Genomic DNA, 8,620 nt, shown 5'->3' with positions numbered 1-8,620 from the left:
TCCTCTCCCAGGACGGAGAAGGAACAGGGACAGAGCTGTTCTGGAGCTCTCCTGAGACCTGACTCCGCCCACTCTCTTCATCTCCCCCAGCCATGGCCCACCCAGTGAAGAAGTGTGCACAGGGAATCTCAGGGATCGTTGGTTGTGATGTGTCAGCTAGCACATTTTTGGATGGCAAGGAACTGGACACACTTACTGAAGTAAAATGAATTAATATTTTTTAATCATAGAAATAAATCAATACTTGCAAGTGGCAAATTAAGAGTGTTTGAATCTGGCAGGCCCAGGGGCTCACACTCTCACAATGTTACCTGGACCCTCTCCAACCCTCCATCCTGCTACGTGCCTTATGCATGGTCTGCCTCACTGCATCTGGGGCCTCCAGCAACTCCAAGCTGACACCCACTCACTGTCCATTCTCTTAGGAAGGGTTTCTCTTTCTCTTGGGTTCCACAAAAAGTCATGGCTTTAAGTGTCTTTGGCCTGTCTTGGGTCACATTCTCATCCTTGAATCCATCAGAGCACCCAGAGGATGGAGCATGGGGTTGGCTAGTTTGGACCATATGCCCATCTTCAAGGTGGGTGGAATGTGGGGGCTGCCCTCTGGAACTGTTTGGATGGGAGGCAGGTGAGACATAGTTCCGAAAGGAAAGATAAGTGCTGGACTTGGGCATGACAACAGATGCCGGGTTGGGAAGGTACCAGATTCCGCATCACCAATGGCTGACAACGCAGCTGTGGAATCCGAAGTCCAGGGAAGGAAGGGGTTCTCTTGGGGTCAGGGACTGCAGTCGCCCATCTAGTGCTCTTGTTGGACTCCCACGAAGGCAAAACACTCTTCCACTTTCTGCAAAAGTGTTTAGCACTGTTGGTACTAAACTCTAGGTTCCTGCCTTGGGCATCAGGTGCTCAAATCTCAGAAACTGGAAGGCACACAGACTTCACTCATGTCCCTGGGAGGAGGAAGCCCAGGATTCAAACCTGCCCCCCCCCAACCACATTAATCACCCACTCCCAAAGAACAAACTGGCCTGTTTTCCAGTCTTATCTCCTTCCTTTATAAAGAGCAGAGATCAGGAGCGCCTGGGTGGCTCAGGTGGTTAAGCGTCCAACTCTTGATTTTGGCTCAGATCATGATCCCAGGGCCATGGGATCAAGCCCCACGTTGGGCTCTGTGCTGAGCGTGGAGCCTGCTTAAGATTCTCTCTCTTTATCTCTCTCTCTCCCTCTGCCCCCTGTCATACGTGTTCTCTCACTCTCCAAAAAAATTTTTTTAATTTTAATAATAAAAGCAAAAGAAAACAAAGAGCAGGGATCAAATGTGAGGATGGTAAGGAAATTATTTCTCAGTGAAGCAGTGGGAGGTTCAAGGATTATTCTACACCATAAATCCACACTTGGCAGGCTTTCTGGAGGCTACGGTCCGTGGGTCATGCACATGGTTCTCTGAGACCACACAGCCTCAGTGAGAAACTGCCCACTGGAGACACAGTTGCTCCCATGCCCTTGATTCTTAACAAGTACGCATGTCAAATCAGGAGGCCAAAGGACTGCAGGGCCAGTCTGCTGTATGCCTGCTGTGGCCAGGGCCACATTCACATTTGGAGGGTCATTGCTTCCCTTGACAAGCTAAGAGACTGAGAGAGAGGAGGCACTTGTCTCAACCACACAGACATTGGGAACAGAAACATCCCTCAGGGCTGCCTATACTGCCCACGGACCTATTATACTGCATAGCAGCACAGCTAAGTAATTGGCCATGGGGGGGGTGTCAAGACCCTGCCTGGCCTGAGCTGGAGGACCACAGATGCCTGCCTGGATGGTCAGAGGCCAAGGTTTGTCCTGCCTGCTATTCACTGCTGATCACTCAGATAGGATGAAGGGTCCAGCGGGCGTGGGTAGGGCCTCACAGGCCTTCAAGAAGGCGCACGTGGCGGGTGGTAGGCCACTGCAGCCAGTTCTGTATCAAGCCACACATGTCTACTGAGTGCCCTGTGGGCCGCAGCTGTGCTAGAACCTGGGGCACCCCAGGCAGAGTGGGGCCAGCAGCACCCTTCCCAGGTGGAAGGGTGGAAGAACCCTGTATGACCTCTGAGGCCCTCCATAACCCTTGGCTGGGGTGGAGTTGGATCTGAAACAGTCAGCAACCAGGTGGACATTTTGCTTTTCTTCTGTTAGAGCCTAGGACTGAGGGGCAGAAAACCAATGCTCCAGCTCAACCTCTGATGCATGTGTGACCCTGGATGAAGCCTGTCTATCCTGCAGAGGCCCACAGAGATGGAGGAGGGGAAAGAAAGCCAGTTATGCTTAACCCTAACCTAAACCCTGGCCCTGATCCAGACCCTGACCCCCATCTCAAGCCTGGCCTTGACCCCAACCCATGACCCTAACCCTAACCCCACCCAGATTCTCAGGCTGATCCACACTTGCATTGTGAACGGAACCAAACAAGTTTTAGGGGATTCTCATCTTCTCCTGAGACCTCCTCAACTGTGGAATCCTGCCCGCATGCCCATGGAGGTGGCCTTGCCTCTCGTGGACTCACTGATTGTTGATTCCCACAGCCCTCACATACATCACCCAGCAGAATGGGGTTTATTTTTGATTTTTTGCTAAGTTTTATTTTAATCCAAGGACTTTGATTCATACAAAATGTCATTGTAGAAACAATAGCAGAATCCAAAGTCTGGGTGATCAATATTACTCAGGCAGCAAACTCATCAATCACAGGATTGTTTTAAAGCAGGCCCCAGTTGTGTTGCATGGTTGGGACTTCTTTTTGGGTATTTTTTTAACACTGTTCTTAAATATAAAGTTTTGCAACAAACCTTTGATTTATATCAAATATAATTAAAAATTAACAAATGAATACATTGTATCAAAAAGTACGAAGATATACATTTTCATGCACATACTTGTATATATGTATATATGTATATATTTTACATGCACACATAACTTATTCAAACTACAGCCACTGCTTGACTGGTCCAGATGCAGACAACTGGTTAATGCATTTCAAATTTGGCAACTCACTATGAGATCTCAGTGGAAACATAGGATAGCTGAAAAGAGACGATACAGAAACAAAACCCAAATTCAGGAAAACAGGACACAGTATCTCCTCCCCCACTCCCTGTAGTTTTCACCAATTCCAGTGTCTAGAAGAATCCAGACAAAGTGGTGAGGCTGTGTGGGGCTAGAACAGTGATTCTCCACCCAACATGGCCAGGAAAGTAGCTGTGGTTCTGCACAGAATGGATACATTCAAAATAACATGGGCCAGAGATGAAACATCAGTATCAAAATACAGGTCCTTCTGCTTTGCAACAGGAGCACAGCGATCTCATGCACAGTCTGAGATTCCATTCCAGTTTATTATTTCCTATTGCAGTAAAATACTCTGTAATCTTAAAGTTTCAGAGTGTTGTGCCTTCCAGTAAGGAAATTCTATAAAATGGTTTGGTCACAATCATGCTGAAACCCTAGAACAGGTGGCGGTCTTACATGATTTATTTCTATTAAATGTGTGTCTTTTGTTGCATAGCCCTATGGGTTAACGACATCCACTCACTAGGACACACCTCCACACACAGACACGCACACACACATCACAGGCCAAGTTTCTTCAAGGTGAGTCATGGGGTAAAAGCCAATGGGAACACTCAAATGATCCAGCAAAGAGATCATCTGACATTTCCAAACAGGGAGGATGCACCAGAATCACATCATCTAAACGTTCCCTTTGTTCACAAAACAAAAGGTGTCCCAGTGTTTTATGCACAGCCTCCTAACTATGGTCTTTCCCTTTTGAGAATGGCCATGAGGTTGGATCTCTCTTTTGTTTCCCGCTTTCCCATGTCTCGTGCCACACACAGTGCTGGGCTTCAGAAACTCCCATCTGAGCCGCAGTAGCCAAGGTTCTCCTTCACCAACCGCTTCCTCCGAGTTTGGGCCTCATTTCAGTCAGGACATCCCAAGTGCCCACATCTGCTCAAACACAGGCCCTCACTCCTGCCCCGACAGCTCCAACTCCACGGCTCCCACCTCTCCCTCTTCCCACCACCTCTCCCTCCCTCTGGCCTTATCTGAAAAGAAACTTTCACGACAACAGACATCATGCCCCCTTTGGCAGGCATCCCATCCCTGAGATTCAGATGTAGAACAGACTGAAAACCCCCCATACAAGGACACGCTCTACCCTGCTCTGTGGCTTCCCAGGAAACTCTCATGCTGGTGGGAGGAAAACGGGGAAATGGTCACTTCATTTCCACCTATAACCTCCTCCTGGATGTTATATGAGTGTTCTCCATTGACAGCAGCTTTCTACTTGGTTGATATTTGGAACTGTTTCCACAAAACCCACCACACAGGCCTCACGTCACCGCCCCCAGGAGCCTGGCACGAGAGGGCTCGGAAGTCAGGCACTTGGTCAAGAGCAGCAGGAGCCAGGGGTCACTGGGGGACCACCCGGGCTGGACACAAGAGCATTGCCTCGCACAAGACACACACACACACACACACACACACACACACACTGAAGAGCTGAGAGCTTCCTACAGGTTGGATTTTTTTCTTTAAGTTATATTACTATTTCCTTCCCCATTTTTCTGGTTTTCTTTTTTTTTCTAGGTCAAGTATATGGAACTGACAAAAGAGGGAAGGGTGTCGTGATTAAAAACCAAAACCAACAGCAAGAATGGTTTCCAGATTTGGTCCCTGTCAGGGATGACAGCATCTGGGAGAGGACAGAGAGTGTGTGAGTGTACTTCTAGTGTCCATTTGCTGTCCCAGGTACAAAGGGCAATGCCACACATGTGTGTGTTTGTGGGCGCGGACAAGACTTGCATGGAGCCAAAAGCAGGCTCCCAAGACTGCTGCTGTTGACTGTCAACTGTTGTCTTGCCAGGCTCTTAAACATGCTGGGCTCCTCTGTACCACACACTTGAATAAAGGATGGTCTCCACAAGATTCAGACCTCCTAAAAATGGCTCTAGGCACACACCCCAGATGCTGGGATCCATCACACAGGATTCAGACTGGCAGGGTCCTACTCAGCACATGCAGCCACTTCCCGTGTAGGGTCTGTGGTATGAGACCCAGGCAGGCAGCATACAAGGGGATAGAGAGAGCCACGTCCCTCTCCGAAAGGGCTTTAGGAATTGGTCCAGCGTCACAGAGGAGGGGGGGGAGAAGCGGGGCCTCCCCCCAGCTGGCCCCAAAGGCGAGGCCCCTCCTCCCAGGGGCTGCTGCCCCCGCATTGGTGCCCCTGAGCGTCCCTGGGAGCCCAGCGTGGATGATAAAACTCATCGACTGGAACGCGCCCGCTGAGCAGGTGTGTGGTGGAGGCGGTGCAGCGAGCTAGCACCAGTGGTCTTGGTCGGGGTGGTGGTAGCTGTGCCGAACCCGGCCGCCCGAGCTGAGTCCCAGAGTGCAGTGGTAGCCATTGGGCACGCGACGGAGGGGGTGGGACTGGGAGGTCAGAGAGGACACATAGGAAGTCCGGGAGGAGCGCCCCGAGTTGGTGGCCACAGCCTCCTCGAAGGTGAGCGTGTCCTCAGGCTGGGCGCGGACAGTGTCCTCACTGTCCAGACGCTGCCCCAGGTAAGGGTCGGAGCCGATCCGAGAGCCAGCAGCCAGAGGCTGGCTGAGGGGGTCTCTCTGGAGCAGGGCGTTGTGTTCAGAAAGGCCACGGCTAAGCCGGCCAGGGGAGAAGGTGGGGAGGCTGGTCTGCGCCCCAGCGAAGTGGACAGGGGAAGAGTTGGCCGTCTTGTAGGTGACACTGGGACGGGGGGTCAGCGGAGTCTGGGGGAGCTGCCTCCGCCCACCGCGGCCAGGGGTGCTAGCACCTGATGTTGACAACAAGGGACTCCCATTCACTGAACCACCACCCTACAAGAAAACAGAATAGAGCAAATAAAAATCAAAGGACCAGACCAAATGGACAGAGGCCAGTGCAAGTAGGAACCACGAAGGTGGTGGTGAGAGGCCTGGAGAGGGGCAGGCGCCCTGGGAGGGGGACGGGTAGGGCATGCGGTGGGGGGGGAGACACATAGTGCTGGCTAGGCCTGGGGTGGCAGTCAGGGAATGGTAGGTGACAAAGGGGGACAGGCAAGTCCAGGGAGAGGAGAGAGAGACCAGAGGCCAGTCCAAGGCAGTTGGGAGGGGAGGATTGGGCTGGTGGGAGAGGAATGGGGTGAGAAAGGGGGGGGTGCAGACTTGGGCCTGGGCACCAGGACATGAAGGGGGATTCAGAGCATAGGCCCAGGAGGGGCAGTGAGTGGAGGGGGGAGGGGGGGGTCATGTCTTACCTGTCTCGGGGGTCCTGGCTCCTGCCCGGCTGTCGGTGATGTGGGGTGGCTGCTGAGGGAGGGCTTGGGCTGCAGGGGCTCACGGCCCCCAAAGCGGTCACAGGAGTAGAAGCGCTGCTTCTCCGAGGAGGAGGAAGAGGGCTGCCTCCGCTCTTGGGACCGGCCACGCTCCTGCCTACGCTCCCGCCGGCAGCCTGTGGGCCCCTCTCCCGGGGGTGGCCCCGGCCCTGCAGCACTGCTGGGTGCTGGCCAGGAAGAGGAGAAATCAGCACAGAGAGCCAGGTTGGGAGACAGACTCCCCCCCCCACCACCCCAGACCTGGTCCCCAGGGCCAGCAGAGGGACCCAGGGAAGAGCTGAGGTGGGTGGGTGGTCCTGCCTGGTCCCCAGACCTAGGACTCGCCACCCCCTACTCCGGGTTGCTTGTACGTGAGGCAAAAAAAGGAACGCGGTCTCAGACCCCTGCCTCAGGCCATGGCCACTCAGGGGACCCCTCTCACGCACCGCCATCTGCGTCTGCGGACAGGCTGGGCCCCTTCTCCAGGGACTTCTGCTTCCTGTCCCTGCGGCGGTGGCAGCGGTGGTGGTGGTGGGGCACAGCCTGGCTGGCTGGGGCGCGGTCCAGGGCAGCGTTGCAGAGATGAGCCACATGGGGGCGCTGGGGCGCCAGCGTGGAGATGGAGCGCTTCATGGGGCTGGCGTCAGGGGCCGGCTGCGGGCGGGCAGGACATGGGTTGGCACACAGCCTGTAAGGGGGACCTGGGGCAGGCTCCAGGGTGGCTGGCAGCAGCCATGGCACTCCCTCTCTCGGGAAAGTTCTTCCCCACCGAATCCCACCCTTTCTCTCGGAGCACACTGCACAAGGTGCTCTCTGTGTCTGCCAGGCCGGGCAGGGCCCAGGCAGCCTGTTGGCCTCAGCATCCCTGGCGGACAGGGAGGATGCCAGGAAGAGGGAGGCTGTGGGCCTGGCTGGAAGAACCCTGAGGACCGGCTGAGTGTGAGGGCTCAGCTGGCCCAGGGCCATGAGGCTGCTTGCCCCGGGGCTGAAATCAGGACCTGCGGAAATGCGCCCTCCAAGTAGAGCTGATCCACAGCCCCTGCTGGGTGTCCTCAAGTTGGATGGACGCCCAGCTGGCCAGGATCAGGAAGGGGAAAAGGACAGGAGCCACCACCAGTGGGAGGCAAAGACAAGTTTCGAGAACGAAAGTCAATTAAGATGTGTAGAATCAGGAACCACAAAAGGAGGCAGGAATAGAGCCAGCCCCAGGGAAACACCAAAGGTCATGTCCCTTCAGAGGCCCTCACCCTCCCAGCAAGTGAAAGAGCCCCTTGACACAGCCTCAGGTCTGCAGACCCTCTCTGAGACCTTGTGAAAGGGCCCACAGCCTCCCTGCCCTGGAGCTTCCTGCTCCATAGTCAAAGCATCCCAGAAGGAGCAGGGGAGGGAGGCGGTGCCACCTCCAGTGTCTAGAGAAAAAGCAGGGAAGGTCACCCTTGGAGCCTCAAGGGGAAATAGGGAGGACCAAGGTGTGAGGTACTGTGTGCATTTTGGGGGGAAGGTGCGGGCTGGGGTGGGAGAAGTATGTCCTAGAGAGAGGTAAAGGCTGGGTCAGGGACACAAGGCTGGAGGGTGGAGGCCCCAGTGCCCTGACGGGAGGCTGAACACAAGTGAGCGGTGGGGACTCTTGGCCTCAATGGAATCTGGCTGAACGTCTTGAGACCATCACGGCGTTCTGGGAGGACCCAACAGGGCTGACAGTGCCCACGCTGTAGCACAGGTGGGGAGGCTTCGCATGGGACACAAGCCCTCCCTATGCCAGGTCTCCTCATGCCCCAGTCCCCAACCCTCCCACGACCCTGACCCTCCAAGACTACCCACCTGGGTCTCTGCAGCCAGGCGGGGCATGGAGGCCGCTCGTCCCTGACTCTCCAGCCCAGGTTGGGGCTCCCCGTCAGGACCTCTCAGGGCCACGCTCTGCATCTGGACATCAACAGCCTGGGCATACAGCAGCCCACAGTCACACCCACCTCCCCTCCACTCTCACCTTCTCCCCCCACACCATTCCTGCCATCTACCACCATCCCTGTCTCACCCCCCATCCCCAGCCTCAATACCTAGCCCTGAGAGCCCTCACCGGTTTTCCTGGATGCATCGCCGGGATCTCTGTAGAGTGGCCACGCTCCAGGGGTGTCCTTGCCTCACAGGGTACCTCCTGGGTCCTCTGAGTGCCCCAGGAGACAGACTCCTTGATGCCACTCTCTTGGGTTTGTCTGTGAAGAGAGGACTGTCCTGTTGGCTAAGAAGTCTAT

At 54.8% G+C, this 8,620-nt stretch overlaps 1 protein-coding gene across 19 annotated transcripts in view; it reads right to left on the bottom strand.

The window, feature by feature from the left end:
• Positions 1-2,594: 2,594 nt before the first annotated feature.
• CACNA1B (calcium voltage-gated channel subunit alpha1 B) overlaps positions 2,595-8,620 on the bottom strand; it is a 193,118-nt gene continuing 187,092 nt past the window's right edge. For 17 of the 19 annotated variants that reach the window (XM_045470209.1, XM_045470208.1, XM_045470212.1 and 14 more), the window contains 5 exons: positions 8,446-8,581; positions 8,190-8,306; positions 6,815-7,022; positions 6,312-6,556; positions 2,595-5,892 (listed from right to left, as the gene is read on the bottom strand). In XM_045470209.1, the coding sequence (XP_045326165.1) occupies positions 5,362-5,892; positions 6,312-6,556; positions 6,815-7,022; positions 8,190-8,306; positions 8,446-8,581 (1,237 nt within the window). In that variant the 3' untranslated portion in view covers positions 2,595-5,361. The remainder of the gene's footprint in view (positions 5,893-6,311; positions 6,557-6,814; positions 7,023-8,189; positions 8,307-8,445; positions 8,582-8,620) is intronic. The other 2 variants (XM_045470229.1, XM_045470226.1) reach the window with 2 other exon arrangements.

The sequence above is a fragment of the Leopardus geoffroyi genome, chromosome D4 (assembly GCF_018350155.1).
Source record: "Leopardus geoffroyi isolate Oge1 chromosome D4, O.geoffroyi_Oge1_pat1.0, whole genome shotgun sequence".
Classification (NCBI taxonomy): Eukaryota; Metazoa; Chordata; class Mammalia; order Carnivora; family Felidae; genus Leopardus; species Leopardus geoffroyi.
This window is presented reverse-complemented; position numbering and strand designations above follow the sequence as displayed.